The sequence below is a fragment of the Ammospiza caudacuta genome, chromosome 16 (genome assembly GCF_027887145.1).
Source record: "Ammospiza caudacuta isolate bAmmCau1 chromosome 16, bAmmCau1.pri, whole genome shotgun sequence".
Lineage (NCBI taxonomy): Eukaryota > Metazoa > Chordata > Aves > Passeriformes > Passerellidae > Ammospiza > Ammospiza caudacuta.
The window spans coordinates 17,683,877-17,707,987 of record NC_080608.1 but is presented as its reverse complement, the minus strand read 5'-3'; the positions used below and the strand labels follow the sequence as shown (position 1 = coordinate 17,707,987).

The window sequence follows — 24,111 nt, the reverse complement described above, 5'->3', positions numbered from 1 at the left end:
CATCCCATCCCGTTTGGAGCTTGGGCTATTTTTGCCCTGTGCATCATCCAGTGCCTGTCCTCGCTGGCTCTGGCCTGCCAGGACGATGACTAACTTTCTCCCTCCACTTGTTCCCTCCACCCCTGAGAACATTCACATCCATCTGGAGTTCCTCACAACAACATATTTTTCAGCGAACCAAAACACCGTAAAACAGGATCAGCCACCCCGGCCTGGCATCCTCACAGCTCTGGCACAGCTGGTGCCCTCAGCCTGGGCTGGGGAGGCTCCCTGGCCCCAGCGTGGCCCTGCAGGTGCCCAGGTGAGGAACCCCTTGGGCTGCACGGAGCTTTCCTTATCAGTGAGGTGCTGCTCGTGGTCTGTGGTGTGCTTTCTGCCCATTTTAACATAAATGGAAGAGAATCCCAGACTGGTTTGGGCTGGAAGGGACCTGAAATCTCGCCCATCCCCACCCCTGCCATGGCAGGGACACCTCCCACTGTCCCAGGTGCCCCAAACCCACCCAGCCTGGCCTTGGGCACTGCCAGGGATGCAGGGGCAGCCACAGCTGCTCTGGGCACCTGTGCCAGGGCCTCACACCCTCCCAGGGAGGGATTTTCTCCCTGTATCCCATCCAGCCCTGCCCTCTGGCAGTGGGAATTCCCTTCTCCTGTCATTCCATGCCCACCTTTCCCCCTGCTCCAAGCACCCAGCCTCACTCCCCCTCCCCACCAGGACCTGGGGCTCTGGAGATGCTTTACCCAAACTCTCTGGGCCCTATCCAAAGATCAGAAAGCTGAGGAGGGACAGGAACAAAAGGGTGCTATCAGCTGAACGGGAATGAGTCACATTAATTTCCAATACTATCTGCTTTTGTCCATCAGCAGCCAGGGCTAATTGGGGTGCTGAGGAAATGCATCCCCTCCCTGGTGCTGCGAGTGTCCCCTGTGCTGCCAGGCCTGACACTGATAAATCCCCCACTCACAGGAAGGAAGAAAACTCTGAAGGGAACCAGGAGCAGCAGAGAGGAGGAAGGTGCCCAAAAAAGAGCTCATGAGGAACAAAGAAAAAAAAAAAAAAAGCTTCTGAGATCCATTAAAGGCAAATCATTTAACATTTACTTTTCCTTCTGGTGCTGTTCTAAGTTTCCACATTACTGCACCATTAATTAGGCAAAACTACAGGAAATGATGGGTATTTTGACAGAGCATTGACTGCTGGACTCGGCCCAGCAGAGCTGTCATAACATCCTGATATACAGCATGAGGGGCTGTGGGCTGGGGGGCTTTTAAAGAAAAAACTGAACCACAACAGAACACTAAACCCCAGTAATTCTGTCAGAGGCAACAGGTTAAGGCCACAAAGAAAAGTGGGGTTTAAGTGCAAAAAAAAATTTCCTTTCAAATCGCATAATTTCCAGTCTGTAAATTTTTAATGGATATAATCTGGGTATTTTCAAAGCAGGGACAGGAGGAAATTAGTCAGGAAAATATTTAAGTGTTAGAATGCGGTAATTATATACAATTATGTGACTCTGTAATACCCAGTGATACTTCGAAGAGGGAAGGGTTGGGTTGATTTTGCTCTGCTGCTGTACCCTGTGGAGGAGTAAACACGAGGGGTGGAAAACCAGGGCTATCAGGGCTGGTTTTGCAGGGACGGTCAGATTCCCCTCGCCCATGTGCAGCTGGGGTGAGGTGGAAACCCCCCACAAGATCCAGCAGGGCCCCCACAGCCACCATCACCCCCTGGAACATCCACCCAAACCTCAGCCTGGAACAAACCCACACCAGCCTCTCAAGGAACGGCACTTTCCTGAAGGGATTTCAGCTTGGAGGAGCATTTTCACTTGCAATTTGTTTCAGCAGCTATAAATCACGAATGAAATGCCAGATTTCAGCATTTCCATTGCGATGTGTGTTACAGATCCCCCAAAAACCAAAGCCAGTTAAAAATGACGGCGTGGGGCTGGAGACAGGAGCCACACAAACCAGATCAATGTCACAGGGCCCAGAGGAGCTCTGGTTAAATATGCAGTTAATTAATCATCCCCCATCCTGGGGAGCCAGCAGAGAGCCACGATCCAGAGTGATTTTACAGTATAAAACCCCAGGGCAATTGTTTCCCACCAGCACAGCCCCCGGCACTGCAGCCCACAGCATCTTCTCAGTGGAGTCCTTGCACTTTAAACCTAAACCTCAGAAAGAACAGAAAGTACTCCACAGGAATAGCTTTAACTACTGCAGCAGCTACACTGGCATTAAATTTGCGCCCTTTTGCTCCAAGTTTCACAAACTTCAGGCCAGAAATGCAAGAGGAGAAAGACACTGGAGGTGCCTTGGTGATCAAACCTCCCTCAGCTCTGGGGATTTACCCACTGGCATTGCAGGACTTCAGCTCTCCTTAAAGAAACAGCCCCAACATCTTCCCCAGCAAATCAAAACTAATTGGTCACAAAAAATGTTTGAAAGCTGACTAGATTATTTCATTGAAGAGACCTCTGAGATTGTTTTGATGTAATTTGGTTTTGGGGGAAGTTCAATTCTACAGAAGAAGGAAAAACAAGAATATAACAGTAATTTCTTTGAGCTTTGGGCTGATACATTAATACAGCATGGCTGTTACTCATCAGTATCCCTGTCTGCCTCAGGTGGAAGATACAGACCTTGTTCCTGCCAAAATCAAGATGGATTTGCTGTCTGCCTTTGATCACTTCGGTATATGTGCAAAAGATCAGCTGATATTTAAGGGTTTGCTTTGCTGTTCATTAATTACACTATGCAGTGAAAAGTTCTGTGGCTTTTCAGGAAGGAATTTGAGGATTTTCTGACCAAAATGTAGGTGGGTATTAGTGAGGGTTTCAGGCACAGCTGCAGCATCTCTCCAGGCTGCTGTCAGTAATTTTAGCTCTGGCCATGGACTGCAGGAGTGAGAACAATCCCAATACTGGATTTTCCAGGCTGAGCCTGACCTGCTATAGCAGCACAGACACCAGAGGACCTGTGAAGCACTGCTGCATGGTCAGCATGACTTCCAAGGTCAGGACTTTTCCACAGCATTGCTTTGTTGGCCAGGGAACACCATTTCCTCCCTGTGAAAATTCATTTCCTGCTCACAGGTGAACTTATGGCTGCTGAGAGCCCCGAGCACCTGCTGGCATCACTTCTTCCCTGGCACTTAAAAACCAGACATCCACCTCTCCTGAGCCCAGAATCCCACGGGAAAGGCAATTCCCAGCTGTGGCAGAGAGGGGCTGAGCCCTGCCAGGGCACCCAGGGCAGGGGCCAGGGGACAGAGGGGCCTTTCCTTTTGCACTATTGAGCTGCAGATGGCCACAGTCCCTGTGCTGCCCTGGCAGGTCCCCAGACAGGGATGCTCCACAGGGACCTCTCCCTTGTCACACCTGGGAGAGCTCCCAGGCTCTCGCAGAGAATGTGGAGAGCAGCGCTTCCCCTGCCCTGCAGAGATGTTTGCATTTGTTCACTTAGTTGCTAAAAATGCTCGAGTCACATGGGAACGCCTGGGAACGCAGCCCAGGAATTCAGTTTGTAAGCAGAACTGTGTTTCTGGAGACTATTGACCTGAACCGTAAATAAATATCCAGAAAAAAACAGGGACGTGTTCCCAATTTATGGTCCTTGAGATGATCGAGTCAATCAAAAACAGGTGAAATATTTCCCTCCCTGAAATACAATCAAGTGGCTGAGTCCTGCAGGTTGGAAAAGAACCCAGAGCCCTTCCAAGAAGATTGAGCAGCAGGTCCAGTGTCAGGGCTGGAGCCCATGATGGGAAAATCCAAATCTCAGACTGAGTCTGTGCCTGATAAGGAGCAGTGCTGCTCTGCCAGTGGGCAGCAGGAGGGATGCCAGCACCTCAGAGCCCTGCTCATCCACCACAGCCAGGCTGGAACTGCTCTCCCTCGGCCTGAGGAGATCTACCTGTGCAAAGCTCAGGTCTGCACAGCAGCCAGCCGAAAATCCCAGCCCTGGTCAGGTCCCAGCTTCAGAATTTGCATTTATTCAGTGGAATTTTGCATGCCAGTGAATGGCAAATTGCTCTGATATACTGAGTTCAGCTTGTGAGAGGATGGCACAGCCAGCACACAGCAAAGAGTCAGAAAACATCTTCAAAGCAGCAAAACTCCAAAAAGCAAGGGCAAAAGATGGGGCACTCAGGTGGAATTAAAACTGCCAGATAAGTCAGATATAATTACAAAAAATAAACAAGTATAACACCCAAACCCTCAAAAAAAAACCCTTATATACTTTATATATCCAAGGCCAGGTTGGACAGGGCTTGGAGCCTGGGACAGTGGAAGGTGTCCCTGCCATGGCAGGGGGTGGAATAAAATGCGATTTAAGGCTCCTCCCAACCCAAACCATTCCAGGATTCTGTGATTTGCCATTTTCTGAGTCCAAATTTGCTGCACAAACTTCTCTTTAGGTTTGCTCCAGGTTTTTCTGTGCCACTCCTAAGGAATTGGTACAGAATTCCCCACCACAGACCGTGGCTGCAGCACCAGCTCAAGACTGAAGAGCCTCCCTTCCACCTGACTAAAATCTTCTCATCTTCCCCGAGCTGCTGCTCCCAAATTTCCATTGCCTGTGTTAAACCCAAAATAACCCCGAAGGCTCCACAGCCAGGTAAGGGCACAGAACTGCAAGGGAAGGAAGGAAACGAAGCAGTTGGTGTTAATTATGCAAACCAAGATGTGACTCCAAGGATGTGAGTAATGTCTGGATACAACAACAGGTGCCTGATAAGAGAGGAGGAAGCCCAGACCTTTCATCTGAGCTGCAGGAGCGGTGAGAGCTTCACTGGGAGCACAGATAAGGATTCTCAGTCAGCCCCAGGGCAGTTTGCAGAGTTTATGAGGTGATTTCATAACAGGAGGGGACGTGCTGCCCGTGCCAGGGCCTGGCTGCCAGGAGAGGCTCCTGCTGCGTGCCAGGGCACCTCAGAGCAGCCAGACAAAGCTGGGGACATTCCCCCGAGCGTCCTGCATGGTGAGCCCAGCACTGCCTCCCACCCACACAAAATCCAGGCAGTGACACCCAGCCATCCATCCCGGTCACAGCACCAGGCTCCTCTCACTTGCCACAGGCTGGGATCCAGAGGGAAGCTCTGGAGGGAGGTGGGGAGTCCCAGGGAGCCCCAGGCTCCATCAGCTCCCAGGTTCTGCCAATCTCACCCCATGAGAGCAGCACTCAGCACCTGCACGGCTGAGCAGGCACCGCTGGCTCCTGGCTGGCACCTCCTTTCTGTTTGGCACCTCATTCCCACTGCAGGCTGTGCCCCAGAGCCCACGATCCCGCTGCTTTCCCAACACTTGTGTGATCCCACAGAAACCCCTCTCACTCGTCTCCATGACAGAGCAGCTCAGTAACTGCTGGTTGCAATCCACCAGGGGAGGAGAATTCCTAGAGCAACATCCAAACAATTGCTCTGACTTATGTATGACAGATATCTGGCACAATCCAGCAGCACTTATCAGCAGGACTCATCCTTCCTACTCTGCCTATGGCACCAAGAAAATCAGGAATATGGGATTCTGGAGCAATGCATTTCCATGCAAGCAGCACATTGTGTCAGTGGATTAAAAGAGAAACGTTCGGTTTTCCAGGTGTTATCAATTATTTCTAACAGGTGATAAGATCTGAAATTCTCAGTTTTCATTTTTAATAGGAAAATTTGATCTAAAGTTTCCATATTTATAACATGCATGGCTATGGTGAAGTAAATAATGAGAAGGAAATTTTCATCTTTTCTTCTCTTTCTGTCACCAAGAGATGGCAAAACCACCCATGTGGGCATCCTTTGGTTCTGAGAGGCCAGGCCAAGGTTACAAACCACCTCCTCCACAACAACCTGCACCCACTGTCAGCAAATCAGCAAATTGCTCAGGCAGGATCAGCTGAGACAGGGAGGGAGCTCCTTCCTCAGCCCTGTTACCGTAAGGCCCGACCCAGCCAGAAAGGATTTGGAGGAGCACAAAAACCTCAGCAGATAAAGCCCCCACATCTGCTCCTGATCCAGCTCAAAGACAGCAGAGTGCCAAGTGGGCCAGGACTGAAGGCAGAACACGGCTCCTCGCTCAGAGCGCCTCTGAAGCCCGAGCTGTGCCTTCCCCAGGGGGTTGCACTTTCACTTTCCTAAATTGCCTGCATATTTGCTTTTTTCTGATGGCAGATTAGGAACCATGCATTTCCTTAAACCGCCAGCTTTGGGCCAAGACACACACGCCCTGCCTGGAGCCGTGCCAGCCCACAGAGCAGAGCGGGGCTGGAGAACCACGCTCCAGAGCGAGCTGCTCCAAGGGGAGCCCTGGCTGCCAGCACTCACACGCCAGCCCTGCCAGCCTGCTCCCAGGATGTACCAGAACCCAACTAAAGGGCTTCAGAGGCAAAGCAAGTGCGGCAGCAGCACCGTTCATCCCAGAGAAGAAATCACGATCAAAAATCTGCAGCCATTTCAGGGTTTAAATGGGCATGAAATGAGCAAGCAATTAATTTCCTGCACGAGGAAGGAGCGCAGAGTTCGGTATCAGCAGCACTGCCAACGTGGATAAACTCATTACATGTCCTGGGATAAGGGGTATTTCCCTCAAAGCCTCAGCTCCCAGAATCCCACAGGGATAACACAATGCTCCTCCCTGGCACTGCAGAGCCCTCCCGACCAGGAACCTCCTCCCCACAGGCACAACCTGCTCTTCACAGCGGCACGAGGAGATCTGGGGAGCAGAGAGAGCATCGGCAGAGGTGGGGACACCCCATCCCTCCCCTGCTCAGCCCAGCACAGCACACAGGCATCTCCAGCTCTCCCTGTTTCAGAAGGGTCCAGAGGAGCCAGGAATCTGCAGAGTGCAGAGCATTCACCACCTTCACGCTGGGCTTTTGCCTCTGGATCCTGATCCAGAGCCAGCGCATTGGCACCAAGGGGAAGAGCAGCTTGGAGGAATTCACACACAATTCCAAACCCACACGCAATTCCAAACCCAAAGCCATGTATTCCTGAGCACAGCAACCAGGCTAAGGTCTAGCAAGAAACACCTTTGTCCATAGGGGAGAATTAGCCAAATCATGTTTTCAGTACGTCTTAAGGAAGAGATGACTTAGCTCCAAGATTTACAATCTCCTAATTCTCTGCCTGAAAAGGTTTCATCCATCCCCAGCCCTACCAGCAATATTCCCCTTTTCCCTCCCCAGAGCCGCACAGCCAGACCCCATTTCCTCCTCGCTCCTTCACACCTGGACAATAATTGTTGTTTCCCCTTTCGGTTTTATTGCCGGGGGTTCCAGGAGGGCAGGGCCGGCAGGGCAGTGCCCGGGGCTGCTCTGGCAGTGCGGGCTCGGGCAGCAGAGCGGCTCTGCAGGGGCCGGGGCTCGCAGGGAGATGCTCCCCCTGGAACAAAGGACTTCCCCCGGGCATTGTGCCCGCGGCCCCGGAACACAGAGCTCGGCATTCACAGATAAAAGCCTTGAATTCAGAGCGCTTGACTCTCCCACTGCTGCGGCGTTACAGAACACTGGCAGCACTCAAATCAAGGTGCGGAATTTATCCTGTGCCAGTGTTGTAAAACGATGGGATCAGAGATTTTTTGCGCTCAGGAATTTGAGTCTCTCGGCTTTGAGTTGCTTTCCAGCACGACGATGTTTTTTTCACCTTTTCTTCTATACAAGCTTTTTAAAAATCACATTTTCTTCCATTATCTTTCCAAAATCATAGACATCTAATTTCTCTGCCTGCCTCTCCTTCCAGCAGTACTTCACTACAAAGAACACAACCACTAGCAAAGCAACATTTTACCAACCTTCTCCTATTTATTTCCAAAAGCACCCAGCTGATAGATTTGAAGGCCAGTAAGATTTTATGCAACCCTCTGGAAAAGCTGTTCTTTAGGGAGTCTCCATCTTCCATCCTTTCCTTGTTAAATTGCATTTGCCCATGACCCACAATACGGCTCCCACTCAGAAACGTGTCTGCCCTCGGAGACAAACACCCCTAAGGAAATGATCAGCCTCAGAGCACTGCTCTTGGAGGGAGAAATCCTTCCCTGAGAAAGAAATCTGCCTGGTTTTGTATTTGCGGTAACATACATTGTTTGTATTAGCACTAAATAAATAAACAACGGGGTTTTATTCAGTGTTGTGCAAGCTTTGAAATATACATGCCATAAACACGGCAGGAAATGAGCAGGGCCTTGCTTTGAGCTCTGCAGATGACTCCTCGCAGATATTAAAATACATCATTAATGCATTTTCAGGAAAGCAACCTGCCTGCGAGGCTCCTGGGGGAGCGCACGGCCCGAGGCCCCACCTGCGGCCGCTTCCGCAGCAGCTGCAGCCGAGACCCGGCCTGGGGCGAGAGGAACCGGAGCGCGGAGGGACGGGCAGGGCTGTCCCCGGCACGGAGCAGCGGCGCTGGGCTAAGGATGGGTGGGAAGCCCGAGGACCTGGCTGCGGAGCGCTGGGAGAGGCTCCCCAAAAACCTAAACACGGGCAGGGCTGCGGAGCTGGGAGAGGTTCCCCAAAAACCTAAACACGGGCAGGGCTGCGGAGCTGGGAGAGGCTCCCCAAAAACCTAAACACGGGCAGGGCTGCGGAGCTGAGCAGCGCATCCATGGCCTCACGTCCATGAAACGGGAGCAGCTGCTGGCGCTGGGTGGGTGTGGGGAACCTGCGGCTCTACCCCACCTCCTCTGCTCCTCAGGAGAGAAAAGCCACGAAATAAACCCACAGGTTGCACATACATCACTCTGAGGGGGCTGTGCTCGCGTTTTCACCCAGGCGCTGCCACAGGCGCCAGGCACAGGGATGGACACGGGTGTGTGACGGTGCTGCGGAGAACGGAACGAGCCGCACTCTCAGCACCGGGAAACGAAGCCGAGCGCTAACGATGGGAGAACCGTTCCCATCGTTTCACTCGTGGTCACACACCCCAAAGCGGGGATCGCCAGAACCTCCAGCCGAAGGTGCCCCTGTCCCCCCCCGGCTCCCGGCGAGAGGCGCTGCCGCCCCTCGCCCGCTCCCGGCGGGGTGCGACCACCGGGGCGGCGGCCGGGGATGCCCGAGGGGCCCGGGGCACCCTCCCGGCTGCTGCCCGGGATCGGGCCCGCGGGGGAGGGGGCTCGGCGGTGCCCCCCGGCCTCGGGTGCCCCCCAGCCCCGCCGTTACCTCCAGCCCCGGGCGGGGGGCGCGGTGCATGCGCAGCTGCCGCTGCCCTTCATTCATAAAAAAAAAGGGGGAAATAAAAAAACCCCGGGAGCCGCATCCGCGCTCCCCTCCAGCCCCCATTCATAAAAGGCAGCGGAGCATGCGCGCTGCCGCCGCGGTGCCCACCCATTCATAGAGTCGGGCGGCAGCGCATGCGCACTGGCGGCCGCTGCCCTCCCATTCATAAAATAGCCATTTTCCCAGGCAGGCGGGCGGGTGCAGCGCCGCGGCCGCCGCTGACAGCGCCGCGCTCGCAGGTCCCTGCCCGCAGCTCTGCCGCTGCTGCCAGCCTGCTCCCGGGTCCGGCCCCTCGTCCGCCTCGCCTGGGGGATTAACTCGCCTATGGAGAGATGGTCCTAGCTGAATTATTTAAAGTAAGTACGAGATCGGTGCTTGCGAGCAATTGTTAAAATGTTTTAAGTAGAAAAAAGCCAAGCCTGCTCCCCGAGGGAAAATCCTGCGCTCGTTCTAGATGTGTTGGACTGCTCCTTACAGATCGCTGATCAGGAGCATATTTCTGGCGATGACTTTCCTAACAGTGATTAGCTATAATTATGTACAGTGGAGAGCTGCCTGGTGCTTCCCAGCCCAGAGGAGACTTGGCATTCTGGAGAAATATCCTGTTTCTTGCAGAATTTCCATTTGTGTCCCTGCGTCTCTGATTTATACCTCTTTTCTGCGTTCTCCCATCAACATCTGCATTTGCTGTACTTATATGGCAGGCAGGTTTCAGCACACTTGGGTCGGGTTTGTTTGCAGGCTTTTACAGCAGAATAAGTGGCTTTTTTCTGCTGATGGGATGTCTTCTCCTTCATCCCTCCTTCCTTTCCCGAAAAGGAGCATAAATGCATGGTCACCTGGGCTGACAAGTAGAATTGGATCTTTCTTGCTGTGGAATGGATTATCCGCATTTCCTCTCTTTTCCAAAGCCCTGTCTTGTGAGTGTCAAGTAGTTTTCAGCTGTCTCCATAATAGGACACTTCAGAAATCAGCCACTCATGTGTCAGATCTTTCCTGCATGACCTTTGCTCTTCAGCATTTTATTTCATACAAGCCTTTTTTTTATTTTTTTGGCCTCAGTGCCTTATTCCATCACTGTTCTTCCCTGTCTTGCTGTACACTTGTTTTAAATCTGGATGGATGCTGTATTTTAAAGGCTAGATGAGTAATAAAAATGTGTATCTGGAATAACTTCATCTAATCCATGAAATATTTTATGTATGGAGGAAAAACCTGTGCTGGCTGCTCCTTCCTACCAACTGCGTAGCAAAGATAAGCCAGGATTTTATTTTCTGGTACCAGTCCTGGCGTCACAGGAGAAAGACAAGCCTGGAGACGACATGTTCTGAAAATTCATTATCAGGAGGGGAATGGAAAAAGCAGAAAGGGGCATGTAAAAGGCACAAAGGTCTTAGAGGAAAGCAGGACTGGGAATGCAGACCTTGGAAATGGCAGTGCAAAGGAATATCACGGGGAAAAGGCTTCCCTCTTTCACCTCCAGTTACCAAGGGTCTGATTGCTTCATTTCAGGCTTTTGTAGCCCCAAGTTTTTCTTTAAAGGGTGAGGGAAAGAATGAATGAGAAAAGGAAAAGCATCCCTGCATTATCCAGAGTGGAAAAGGCACGTTCTAGATTCTTTACAACTTCTCCAGCTGCTGCCTTTCCTCCATACCATGCCAAGGGGACAGCATGGCAAGAAATTGCAGTTTAATTAGGTAAAGAGGAACTCAGCCTTCCCAATATTACAGCTTCCCCTCTCTGCCTTTATTTTGGGTTAAAGAATAAAGCTCCAATTTGTGCACGGAATCACAATGATCCCGATGACTGGCTTCCCCCTTGTCCATATAAAAATGAATGATAGCAGGAGGAGGGGTTGTTCTCAGTTATTGGAACCCCACTGGGGATGTCTCGTTGATAAATGTGCCCTTTTCCATGGGCTGCTGTGTTTTCCCTTGCTGGAAGGGACTCTACATTGGGATGATAAAATTAAAAGGACCATTTCTGAATACTGCAGTCCTTTTGAAATTCTCCATGAGGTATGTGCAGGGGAGAAATTATTTGTTCTCCTCCTGAAACAGCAAAACAAAAGCTGTTTTCCTGGAATCATGACTAATTCCCAAACCATACTGGGGAATGCAACATCTCAAAAAGCAATTCCTACCCTCCCAAAACCAAAATTCTGTTCTCAGACTTCGGTGAAATAAAATTCACATTCCTTACAACACTACAGCAATAATTAATTACCAGTTCTGACAGTTTTCATAAAATTAAATGTGAAAGAAAAAAATTCATTCATCACATTGCTATATAACTTCTCAGCTTCAGCCCAGTAGTAAAAACTGTGTTTTTACAGGCAAACAGTTGCACAAGTGTTGTTTTTTTTTATCCTTTCTCAATGCAATTTCCTCAAGAAAATCTACAATCCTTCCAATAAGGTTATCATTTAGTACCATTAGCTAATAGATCATATCTGAGCTTAGTTTTCTGACCTTAAAATAAATGTTTTTGTCCAGTAAAAGGCTTTGACTGAGAAATCCAAATCCCCAGAGATCTGAATGCTAGTGGGCCAAAATGTGCTTTATTCACTCGCACCACAGGAACAGACTTTAGCTGGACAGAGACAGCTTCTTGGAAGTCTACAGGTCTCATTTCCCAGCTCCTGAATTTCCACACTCTGGCAAGAATTTAGTGTCTCGTTTTAAAAATGGCAGGTTTCCCTAATAAGCTTCCTAATTTTTTTCCTGCCTTACTGCTTGTAGAGAAGATTCTAGCTGGCCTTAGCTAGATAAGGCTGCTAAGGAGGGGAGCAAACAGAATGAATGTCAATATTTTGTTAATATTAATACACACTTTAGTGGAAAAAAGCATTTTTTTTCCTTTTTTTTGAAGCATTTACAGCTCGACTCAAAATCCAGCCAGCCGAACTCAGTCTTAATGAACTCCAACCTTATGAATTATTCTTAATCCCACATTAAAAACATGTGCTTGCTGCAAGGTCTCCTTTGACTACCTCTGAGAGTAGTCTTCCTCATTAAAAGCTTTAATTGAGCCCTTTGGCTTGCCCAGGAGCAGAGTGTCCCCTGTCACCACTGGCAGGCCCGGGCAGGGGCACGTCCTTAATGCCAAACAAAGGCAGGGGCAGAATCTGTTCCCTTGCCTGCAGCTCCTCCTCTGCAGGGCCCCGGGGAGCAAATCCTTTATTGATCACTTGGGGGGACCTTGTCCTGTCCCCCAGCACCCTGCCCTGCCCAATGCTCAGGTGCAGCTCTGCACAGCACTCCCAGAGGAGCTTTTTAACCAAAAAATGCTTTTTAAGCGCACCACCAGAGGAGACAGGCTGGTGGTGACAGGTCAGATTTGGCACTGGCTGCCATCGATTCTGAGCTCTGCTGCCTTGCACAGGCCTGGAAATGTTCCTGCCCACCCCCGGCATGACACCGCTTCCAATGTTTTGCTTTCAATTATGATCGTTTCCTGTATTAAAACTAAATATTCTATGCTTTGTTGTTTTCTTCCTTTTGTACTGTATTTTCAGAATATGTCCCAGACAGCAAAGAAAATAAACCGATTTCTGCAGTGCATTTACTGCAACTATTGCTGCCTCTGTGTCAATGGGTGACTGTCACAGCTCTGCCACAGACTCATTCAATTTTTGCATTGACAATGGAGTCACTGAATGGTTTGGGATGGAAAGGACCCTAAAGCCCATCCAGTGCCACCCCTGCCATGGCAGGGACACCTCCCACCATCCCAGGTGCTCCAGCCTGGCCTTGGGCACTGCCAGGGATCCAGGGGCTGCCCCAGCTGTGCCAGGGCCTGCCCACCCTCCCAGGAAACAATTGCTTCCTGTAATTTAATCTAGCCCAGGTCTAGCATCAGTGCCCCAGAGCAGGTGTGATCCCTCTGCAGTGCCAGGATTCAGAGTTGTCTGGTCTGACCCAAAGCACATCCCCAGATGAGCAGCTCAGCTCTTACCCTGTCCCAGTGCAGGGCTCAGCCTTCCATCAGTCCATGGCAATTTCTCCATCCCTTCTTCACAGAAACTTGTGATGCTTCAGCAGTTGGGAAATTCTTGGAAACCTGTGATTGAAAATTCATGTTGAAGCATCAAATTGGCTTTATTCCCTTTACAGTCGGACTTGGCAATCCTGAAGGTCTTTTCCAACCCTACCAATTCTAATATAAGAAGGTGGCTTTTTGTGCACGGTGCTCCCCATGCCCTCAGCACCACTACAACCATTTTAATTTGTAAGATATAGAATACATGTGATGTTCCTGGAGGTGCCACCAGCCCCTGGCAAGGGACAGCAGCTCCCTGATGTTCCAGGGCACAGCCAGGCTCCAGAAAGGAGCCACCAGGGATGTCACAGGACATGGAGGGGACAATCCAGTGCCAGCCACCCCAGGAGAAACCTTGTTTTGCTGAGGCTCCTCCTGCCACCAGTGCTGTCAGACACAACAGAAGGGACAGGCTGCTCATGAGGTGTAATTAGGTGTAATTAATTAGAGATGAGTGGCCCCTGATCTGGAGCACGAAGCTGACAAGCACAGGAGGGGTTTGGTGGCTGCATCACTTCCCTGCCCACCCCGGGCTCTCTCAGCCAACACACCCAAACAGCACATCTGGGGCTTTTTGGTTTGCTGTGACATTTGAATTCTCTTCAGACATTTCTTGTGTCCAAAAAGGATTGGGCAAAACTGTGGGGCCTTCTACCTGGTGCTGGCTGCAGAGGAGGAGCTCAGGGAAGCTTTTCCCATTTTCCTGCTGGGGATGTGGCAGCTCTGGGTTGCCCAGGATTGCTTCCACATGGGACCCTCCTCTGGATTTAAGTCCCTTACTCTTATTATTCTTTTATTACCACAAACATCTAGAATATTGTTAAACATGTGAGAAAGAGCTTATTAAAATTATTAACCAGTGGGTGACTCAGCTAGTTATGAACATTAGATATTTCTGCGCTCACTGGATTTTTAAGTCAAGATCCATTTTGTTTTTCAGTTACTGGAAGATTTGTTGTCCAACTCTACTCTGAAAATAAAGATATCAGAACCTTATTCTTTCCAAGCTTGTTCAGAAGACATTTATGAGAATGAGTTTTCCTGAGGGTTTTCTTTCTCATGGAATTGCCGACAAGGACAAAATGATGTAGGCAAATCCAGAATCCTACTAAAACATAAAGTGCCTTTTGTTTCAATTTCATCTGATTTCAAAACCCTACAAAACTTTTGAGTCTGAAATAATACCAAAGCACTTTACAATAACAGTTGGTTTCCTACAACTTTAGGACTTGCAATTACCAGTACAACAGTAATTTTAAATTGGCCATATCTTGATGAAGAGATGGAACAAACACTGCAACACGTGTATGAACTTGACTTTGGAGTCCAATTTTACTCCCTGGGAAGGAAGTATATTTTGACTTGAAAATTGTATGTGGTGAGTGACTGTACAGTCATGGGGGAAGAGAAATTTTTTTCTGCATGGGAGTTTGCTGCCTTGAAAAGAACCTCATTGTTTGCCTCTAAAGAATGAAAAACTCCCTGTATAAGAAGATAGTCAAGAATTTTTCTTCCTGTTGTCTACTTTAAGAAAACTATCTGTACAGTGAATTTGTGCCTGTGTTAATGCTGTGATACATCTGTAATTACCTGTGATCAAAAATTAATTAATTTTGTGTGCTGTATGGCTTTTTTTCCTCAATGGAAATGCAGTTTGTAATCAGGATTAGTGCAGTGGACAGCAAAGATCCCTAAGGTTGCACCCCTCAGCTCTTGTGCTCTGTCAGGGTCTAAAGCTCTGCCAGGTTACCCCAAACATGAATTTTGTTTTGGGATCTGGCTGGATAAGCTTTATAAATTCAGTTTATAAAGCTTATCCAGCCAGATAAGAGCAGAGCACACAGACACACCCTGGAGCAGAGCCCAGGGCAGAGGAGCCTCCTGGCAGGGTGAGCAGCACCCAGCTCACTCCACTCTGCACCCGAGGGGTCTGACCTGGATCTGTCACCAGCAATGTCCCTGCACTGCTGGAACTTCTGGTGACAAGGCCAGCAGCAGCAATGGAGTCATGGTCCTTGGAAAATTCCATAAATATCAGAAACATTTGTCTGCGAAGAGCAGTTAACTGCAGAAACCTCTGCTCAGGAGGGAGAGGGCAGGGCAGAAAGTGAAGGACCACGTGTGCAAGCACCAAAACCTGCCAGGGTGCACATCTGTGGTGGTTTAAAGGTGGTTTTGATTGAGCCAGAGAGACATTGTGGCCAGAGCAGGGGGCTGGCAATGGGGAGAGATGGGTCTTGTTTGGCTGTTTCCCCTCCACAGGTTTTATCCAAGTAGATCCTGTGCCCACCTATCTTTGAGTTCACCATGTGAACCAGGCTTCCCTTCTCCTTGTCCTGCAGAAATAGTTTGTCTTTTTAATAAGACAATTTGAAACTGTACTACAATGAAAAAAGAGGATGAAAAACTTCTATCCTTAACTCTCCTGATGTGTGGTGTCTAGTCCAGGGTCCCTCTCCTTTCTGTGGTAATTAACTGAAATCTTGATTAGCATTATCTCAGATAAGCCATCTTCAACATCTGCCTGCCTGAGACCCCGTCTGTGCCCGGGGCTGTTTGAGGAGTGGCCTGGCTCGAATCCTTCCCCAGATTCATCTGGTGACACCATTCCTGTGTGATGGCACCACTGGCCCTGGCCCACGGCAGGCTGGGCACTGCAGAGTTAATGCAAAGCCTGAGTGGCACCTGCAGGGACTCCCACAGTGCCACCAGCGATGCAGAACCCCCTCGGTGCCACCCTGGGGACAGGCAGCACCAGGGCTGGGGCTGAGCCCTGCTCCACACAGGGCACCCTAAAACAAACGGTTCTCCATGGATCCAGGCGAAATCTGGTGAACAGAGCAGATTGCTGAGAGCTGGCACCAAGTGGGAGAGGGCAGAGAGCCCTGGAGAGGCCACGAAGGCAGGGTGAGGAGGAGCAGACAGGCTGGAGCACCCTGCAGCACTGCCACCATTTCCTCCAGCTACCTTCCATCTAAGATCAGCTCTGCTGCACTTACTCTTGGCAACCAAAACAGCTGCATCTCTCTCCTTAAAAAAAAAAAAACAGTGGAATCAAAGTCTCCCTGCAAATGTAACACACAGCCGACACAGAACTGATGATTTTGCTAAACTCTGACTTGCAGCAAATACTTTTTATATCATGACACTGGATTCTGATGCACAAAAGAAAATCAAGTTCTTTTCCCTCTGCATGCACCATAGTTGTCAGAATCATTGCTTCTCTTTGTTTTATACATACAGTAACTAGGAAGAGATGCTTTATAAACCCTCTTGTTCCTCCAGTCAGGATGTCAATGAGCTATGAATAACGAAATAAAAAAAAATCCAAATGAATGGCTAAGACCCAGCAGAGAATTTTAACTGGGGAAGAGCAGCAGCATCAGGGCTGCATGACAATAAAGATCATTACTGCTAATAGAGCATTTCTTCCTGCTGGTGTGGTGCAGGGCACAGAGGGGCCTGGACCCTGCCTGTGCCACCCTGCCTGTGATCACCCTGCTCTGGCTGATCCCGGGGGCACTGGCACTGCTCCAGCCCCAAATGCCAAGTGATTCATCAAAGCAACGATTTACAAACGCAAGGGTGGACTCTGGTGGCTTTTCTCAGGGGGTAAAAATGGGCTTCCCTTCCTTCTCCCAAGGATGTGGAATCAGTTGTTGCTCAGATTTTTGTGGTGTTGTGTGTGTTTTAGGGCAGATGTGCTCACACACATTGACACACACACACTTCTTGTGCATTATTTGGTTGTAGCTGGATGCAGTTTTTTTCCTTTTTCCCACTGCTGTGATATTAAAAGTCACAAAATCACAGAATCATTTAGGTTTGGGAAAGACCTTTAGGATCATCGAGCCCAGCTGTTAAACCAGCCCTGCCAAGTCCAAATCTTTCACGCTGCTGGAGAAGGTTAATTTATTTGTTGAACACAAACAACTGGCAATGCCTTAAGCTGTTCACTGCTTCCTTTTTCTTGATACCAGCAGCTTTTCCCCTCCTGCGACCAAGGCTTTACTCACCCCTTCTTTCAACTGATCTCCAGCATTATATTATTTATGAATAAAGGTCACCCCGTGAGGAAATGGCACATCTACTAGAAAACAATGTGCACTTTCTAAATTTGAACCGAGTCGTTTCCGTTCTTTGATTTAAGTTTAGTTACTTCCTGTGGTTTCTTGTCCTACGCCACTGCTGAATCTTTGGATTGACTCCAGGATAAATTGCACTCTTTCAATGAAATTAGAAACTGCGGCACCGAGGGCTCAGCCAGAGCCGCTGGTAAACAGCACTTCAGCTGGATATTAGTGCACTTAGTGAGCTGCACGAGTGTCTCATTACCTGTGTGAGGTGATGGATCCAGCCTGAGCGTGGGGCCACTCCCCTGGGAGCTGCACCCTTGGCTCCCAGCCTGGATTTACCCCAGACAAGGAGCTGAGCCAGCACTTCCACCTCCCCTGGGAGGGATGAAGGAGCCTCTGGAACCAGCAGCTCCTGATGGAGAGAGGACTCTTCCTCACCAGAATCAATCCATCCTCCCACGGGCAGGTCCTTGGTTAGCAAGGACAGGTGCTCAGCCCCACGCTCAAAAGCACCTTTGTACCACGCCAATGCTTCCACAAGCCACAATCCTGCATCAGGTTTTTTAGGGAACAGGGTCAACTGGGGAAAACCTCCAAAGTTTAGAGAAATCATTGCAGGAAATTTGCTGACAAAACCACATGTGAATGTACACCAGTAGCCCCAAGATGTTCCTTCCCTCAGTAAAGCCATGAGTGGGCTCTTCAGGAACCTGCCACCCTCCCAGGGCTGGAAGAGCTATAGATGATCAAGGTCAGAGACAGGGACACGGTAGCAAAGGAGGAGAGAGGCACTTTGTACCTGAGTGCTCTGCCTCCCTTGGACACAAGTTTACCTTACAAGACCTTCAGCACAGCAACTAGCCTCAGCAAGGAGCCCTTTTGGGCTGGGATTGCAGGATACCACAATAACAATGTGCTCTCTCTCTCTCTCCCCCATCCCTTTTCTTTCTCCTTCCCTTCTCCCAGGACACTTAAGCACAGAATTCCCTCAGCAGCCAGACTGATTTCTCAATGGAGCCCCGGATCCCTCACAACATCACCGTTGTCCCCAACTCTGTGATGGTGCAGCCCTTGCTGGACAGCCGGATCCCCTACGGGCGGCTGCAGCACCCTCTGACCATCCTGCCCATCGACCAGATGAAGAGCACCCACCTGGAGAACGACTACACCGACAACCCCGGCGCTGCCCAGCCGCCCGCCCAGAAGCGTCCCCGAGCCCCCCACGAGCCGGGCTCGGCCGGCCAGCCCCCGCAGCGCTGCGAGCAGGACGTCACCCACCCCTGGATCTCCTTCAGCGGGCGCCCCAGCTCCATCAGCAGCAGCAGCAGCACGTCCTCGGACCAAAGGCTGCTGGACCACATGGCCCCGGTGCCCGTGGCGGAGCAGTCGTCCCCCCGCGCCGTCCGCATCCAGCCCAAGGCCATCAACTGCAAGCCCCTGGAGCTGAAGGGCCCCGTGTCCCAGGAGCTGGACAAGCACTTCCTGCTGTGCGAGGCCTGTGGGAAGTGCAAGTGCAAGGAGTGCGCCCTGCCCCGGACTCTGCCCTCGTGCTGGGTGTGCAACCAGGAGTGCCTGTGCTCGGCGCAGAACCTGGTCAACTACTCCACCTGCATGTGCCTGGTCAAGGGCGTCTTCTACCACTGCACCAACGAGGACGACGAGGGCACGTGTGCCGACCAGCCCTGCTCCTGCTCCCAGTCCAACTGCTGCGCCCGCTGGTCCTTCATGAGCGCCCTGTCCCTGGTGCTGCCCTGCCTGCTCTGCTACCTGCCCGCCACCGGCTGCGTCAAGCTGTCCCAGAGATGCTACGACCGGGTGAGCCGGCCCGGGTGCAGGTGCAAAAACACAAACAGTGTCATTTGCAAGGCATTGCCCGAGAGCAAAGGGGCAGAAAAGCCCTTTTAACGGTGGAGTTGGGAGGATGCTCCGTGGAGCAGGGTAGTGTTGGCTCTTTTTAATAACCTGTGTTCTGAGGAGAGCGTCGGCCTCTTGGCTTCGGGGAAAGCGGAAGGAGCTATTTCCACAAACTGAGGCACTTTGGGTTATTCAGGGTTTTTGGAACTGGTCGCAGCTTAAAGAGATGGGGCCAAAGGAGGAATGTTAATAACGCAGAGCGAAGGCTGCAAACCCATGTACATCATGAAGTACAGCTGCTGAAAAACTCCCAGCTCGGAGGGACGGCTGCTCACCAGGCCTGCACACCACAGGAACCATTAACTGCTCGCTTGGCAGGCACTGCCTCACAGCCAATCCCCATTCCCAGCTGCAAAAAGCTGCTTTGAATTCACATTCAGGGCGGGCTACTTGCTTCCTGTCTCCTTCCAAACCCCAGCTCGCTCCCAGCAGCCTGTTGAAGGTGATGGGGGAACTCCCTCCACCCTCCTTCGCTGCTAGACGCCACTCCAAGGGCTGGTTGCACACCAAGTACGTGTCTCTCAAAAGCTTTCTGTGTCCCTCAAAGATTTTTGGACCAGAAGTGAAGCTACATTTCATTTGTTGATGGGTCTTCTGCCCTTTGGGTGTATCCCACCCAGCCCCACTGGTCTGGACCCTCTTTCTAAAGCAAGATGGTAGCAGGGCTGCTCCTCCCAGGAGGAACTGCAGCGGGATGTGTTCAGGCAGTTGTACCAACACCGGGTCCTCCTGCCTGTAAGCTGATCTGTGGCATCAGGTTTCACTCGATGGAATATGAGTTTTCCCTCAGCAGAGCAGCCCCTGTGCAGGAGGAAGGGGCTGATCCCGTTTCCCCCAGGCCCAGCTGGCTCCTGGTGCAGAGCTAAGGGGATGCAACTCCCTCCACAAAGCAAAGATGAGCAGGGTTTGCTCCTCTAAACCTCTTCAGCTCTTGCAAGAAGTCCCACAAACCTAAGTGTACGATGCACATAGATGTATTTTTCTAGGGATCTCAATCCAGTACCTCCCCTCCTGGAACAAGCTCTTCTTTGCTCGTTAGATACTGGGATTTGTTTTTGTCCTGGGGGTGAATGGCATTTGCTTGAAGTACGGCACATTCCCCCACCCCTATTGCTGCTGTTTGACTTTTGCCTCTTCTGTACAAAAGTGTCTTTTTCAATGTAAAGAATGCTTTTAGTGTTTATTTTAGTGTTAACACACACCAGGGGAAGCCAGGGGAAGGAAGAGAGCGCAGTTAACGAGCGGGCCCATGGTTTGCATCATGGAAATATTGGCTCTGTCCCTGCCCTCATCCTGGGGCTGTTCTGCCTGCCCCAAGGATGCTCTGATCCCTCTCTCTTGACAACCACAAGGTGCTAAACAAGAATCCTGGTCCAGACATGCAACACTCTAATGAGTAGGTAGGTACTTGTTGCATGCAGAAAACTGACCTAGTCTCTCTTGGTGTTTTTAATTAGGGGAGATTTCCTCAGTAAATGCACAGCAGTGACAGTGAAATGTCATCTCTAATTAGACAAGCAATAGGCAGAGCTCATGTAGCATTTCCAGGAATCCCTTTGGCCTGGGCAGGGGCTGGCAGGAGCACCCTGGTGGGACTCTGGTGTCTTTGGGTTTCAGAATTCAGCTCAGCTGGATGGCTTGGGGTTTAACTCAATGGAATTGTAGATATTTATTGAATGGGGGAGATTTAAAAAAAGAAAACCAACCAACTTTTCTATTTATAACATTGTTAGCTTGTACATGCTGAATCAGAGAAAAAAGGATGAAATATCCATTACCAGATACCAGTTCCTATAGGGCAGCCTCATGCTAACTGTGTGTGGGCACAGGTGGGGATCCAGAGCTGTATTTATTATCTTGCACAAACCGGAGGGGAAAAGAAAAAAGGAAAAGCAACCCCAGACTAGCTGAACTGTTGGTTGAATGTATAAGATATTGTATTTAATAAAAGAAATAATTTTCCTAAGATACAAACAAGTTAGAAAAGGCCAGCAGGAGAGGTATTTACCTGCTGCCCTCCTCTGTTGGGACCACACATGTCCAAATGGCCTCCACCCACGGCTGCCTTGCCTTTCTGACCCTCTGTCCCTGGGGAATTGTGCTGAAAACCTGCACTGGCAGAGCCCATGGCTTGGCTGCATGGTCCTTGTGAGCAAAGGCAGCCCTGGAATGGTGGCCCCCGTGCCAATCTACACTCATGTGCACAGCCCAGCCCTCCCAGCCGGGCTCCCTCTCACTGTACATAGCTGTAAACTATTTCTCCGTTGGTTTGTTTCAATATCTCAGCCCTGTGAGCCGTGCTGGAGCCTGCCCAGCCTCGTGGACGTGTTAGAGCAGTGGTCAGTGTAGCAGAGTGAGCCTCCCTCCTCCCTTGGCTCTGCCCCAGCCCAAGGCAGGGCAGGAGGGTGCTGAGCCCTGTCTGGAGCCAGGGCTGTGCCAGAGGGAGCAGCTCCTGTCAGTAAAACCCACATTCCCTCTCCTCCCCATCCCAGCGTTCCATCCCTCACTCCCTGTGAAGGTACGTGGGTCTCCTGCCACCCCAGAGATGCACCATGGGCGCCCCAATGTCACAGCTCTGCCATCCCCCCAGGGCAGAGCCCCTGCTAATGAGGGACAGCTGCTAATGAGGGACAGCTGCTAACGAGCACAGACCTCTGCAGCATGGCACTGAGGTGGGGCGCTCACAGGGGCAGGAGGGCAGGGCAGGGCAGCTGCCCCTGGCACAGGTGCCATGCTCCGGGGGAGCAGGAGGATGGCAGGGCACCTGCCCTGCTGATTGCTGCAGCTCTGCTGATTGCTGCAGCAGGTTCATGGCAAGCTTTGCCCCTGCCCTCACACAACAGCCCAGACAGCCACAAGGGGGGACCTGAGGGTGCTGGCAATGCCACGCCACATTGCCAGCGACCCTGTCACACCCTGTCACCACAGCCCTCTGCCCGCCAGGTGCCAGGAGCAGATCCCAGATTGGTGCTCCCTGGGCACTGGCTTTGCCACCCTGATGGGCCCTCACCCTTCCCAGCACTGGGAATTCCCTTCCCCTCCCACGCTCAGACACCCTGAGAAATATTTCCCCCGTCTCCTCTTACCACCCCTTCACATGTACGCCCTGAAAAGTTACCACAGAAGGTTTTTCTTTGTATAGAATATTTATTTTGAAGCTCTATTTTAATAGTATTTATTTTAGAAAGTCTACTATTGTAAGAGTTCTTCTGTTTGTGAAGAAAAGCAAGTACTGATGAATGTACTGATCTAGAAATTATATATATATATAAATATATATTGTTAAATATATAAATGGCTGTTGTGGTTCTTTCAAAAAAAAATCCCAAGAATGTTTATAGCAATTATTCTAAAAATACAAGCAGAGAGTAGCCCAGAATTGGTTATTTGATGCTCTCCAGCCCTGCCAAGGAGCTCGGGGTGATGCTGGGGTTGCTCTGCCCCACAGCCTGGCACAGAGGGGCTCATCAATTCAATACCCTCAAATCCCCTGCAGTGGGAAGAGTCAGCACCACTGAGGAGTGAACTTTAGGAGCAATCCCCTCCTTCCCTGCACCCCTAAAATTCACCAGCCTGGGGATCAGGCTGCTCCTTCCATGGGGCTGAGCCCTCAGTGTGACAGGGGACTGACACTACAGGGAGCCAAGCACAAAATCAGCAGCCCCACCACACCCAGGGGTTGTGCCAGCCCGTCCCACAGAGCCTCCCTCAGCACTCCTGACCCACTTCCAGCCCTCCTGCTTCTCCTTTCCACACCAGGACAGCCCCACCAGGGCACGGGTGGGCACAGGGCCTCCTCCAGCCCAAGGTGCCCCGCTAGACACGGGGGCAGCCAGAACTCTCCCACCTCCTTGGAAAAGGACGAGAAGCTGCCAAGGACCAATTCCTGTGTCCCTGCACAGCCCCTGAGCCACATCCTGGGGCTCCCACCCACCAGCACCTTCCTGCCCCCAGCTCCTCATGTGTCACCAGCATCACCCTGGACTGCTAAAAATACCGGATCCGGGATATTTTTCACCATTCCTGTTATTTATTTGCACACACTGTGGGGCTGTGACTCACTGGAGGCTGTGCCATGTTTTGTGTCATCACAGAGGTAACCTGAGTGTGTTACCTGGCCTGAAATAATATTATTGAAACAATAATGTTGAATTAGTCAATGGATCAGATAAAGACACAATAACTACACTGTGCAGATCACGACATCGGGTGCCAGAAAATTTGCAATAAGGAAAAGATACTGAATTTGTTATGCTGGGGGAGGTTTTTCTTTTTTTTTTTTTAACAAACAGGCTGAGCCAGGATGTATAAATTTAAATCAGAGTTTGGCAACACCAACTGATGTCTTGCACATAAAGCTTTAAAAATACTAACACGACACTCATGTCTCTCTGCTGGAAGCGAACCAGAGCACTCTGCTTGATTTGAGCAGTACATGTTAAAGCAATATTTTTTAAATCTATCAGAATTATCGGCTTTTTTTTTGATCCTTTTTTACATCATTTTCAGTTATTGGCTCTCAAAGGGAACCAACTCCAATTGCACAAGCATAGGCTATGGAATGGTGAAGAGATGCACAGAGATAAGAGTACAACAGACTTCCCAGGCCCTAGAGCAAGCCCAGCTCTTGGATATCAGACCTGAAGGGGAATTTCTAGAGAATCAAAACACCCTAAAAATACCCTAAACCAATGTATTAATTCTGAGAGCATGGGCTGAGATTTATAGAAATTATGGACTTACAGAAATAAGTGACCAGATTGAGCAGGTTGCATCCCTTGATCCCTTTCAACCCAAACCATTCTGGGATTCTACAAAATGAGATAAAAACCTAAGTTTTAATTCATTTTAAAACTCTTTTCCTAAAATAT

At 50.3% G+C, this 24,111-nt stretch overlaps 1 protein-coding gene across 1 annotated transcript; it reads left to right on the top strand.

Moving 5' to 3' along the window:
* The first annotated feature begins 9,536 nt into the window (after positions 1 to 9,536).
* SPRY4 (sprouty RTK signaling antagonist 4) lies at positions 9,537 to 19,231 on the top strand. The gene is made up of 2 exons (XM_058815513.1): positions 9,537 to 9,565; positions 18,293 to 19,231. The coding sequence occupies exon 2, from the start codon at positions 18,338 to 18,340 to the stop codon at positions 19,229 to 19,231; it is 894 nt and encodes a 297-aa protein (XP_058671496.1). The 5' UTR covers positions 9,537 to 9,565; positions 18,293 to 18,337.
* Positions 19,232 to 24,111: the final 4,880 nt, after the last annotated feature.

Coding starts and splice junctions, on each gene's coding strand:
- SPRY4 (XM_058815513.1), top strand. CDS start 18,338: ATGGAGCCCCGGATCCCTCACAACATCACCGTTGTCCCCAACTCTGTG.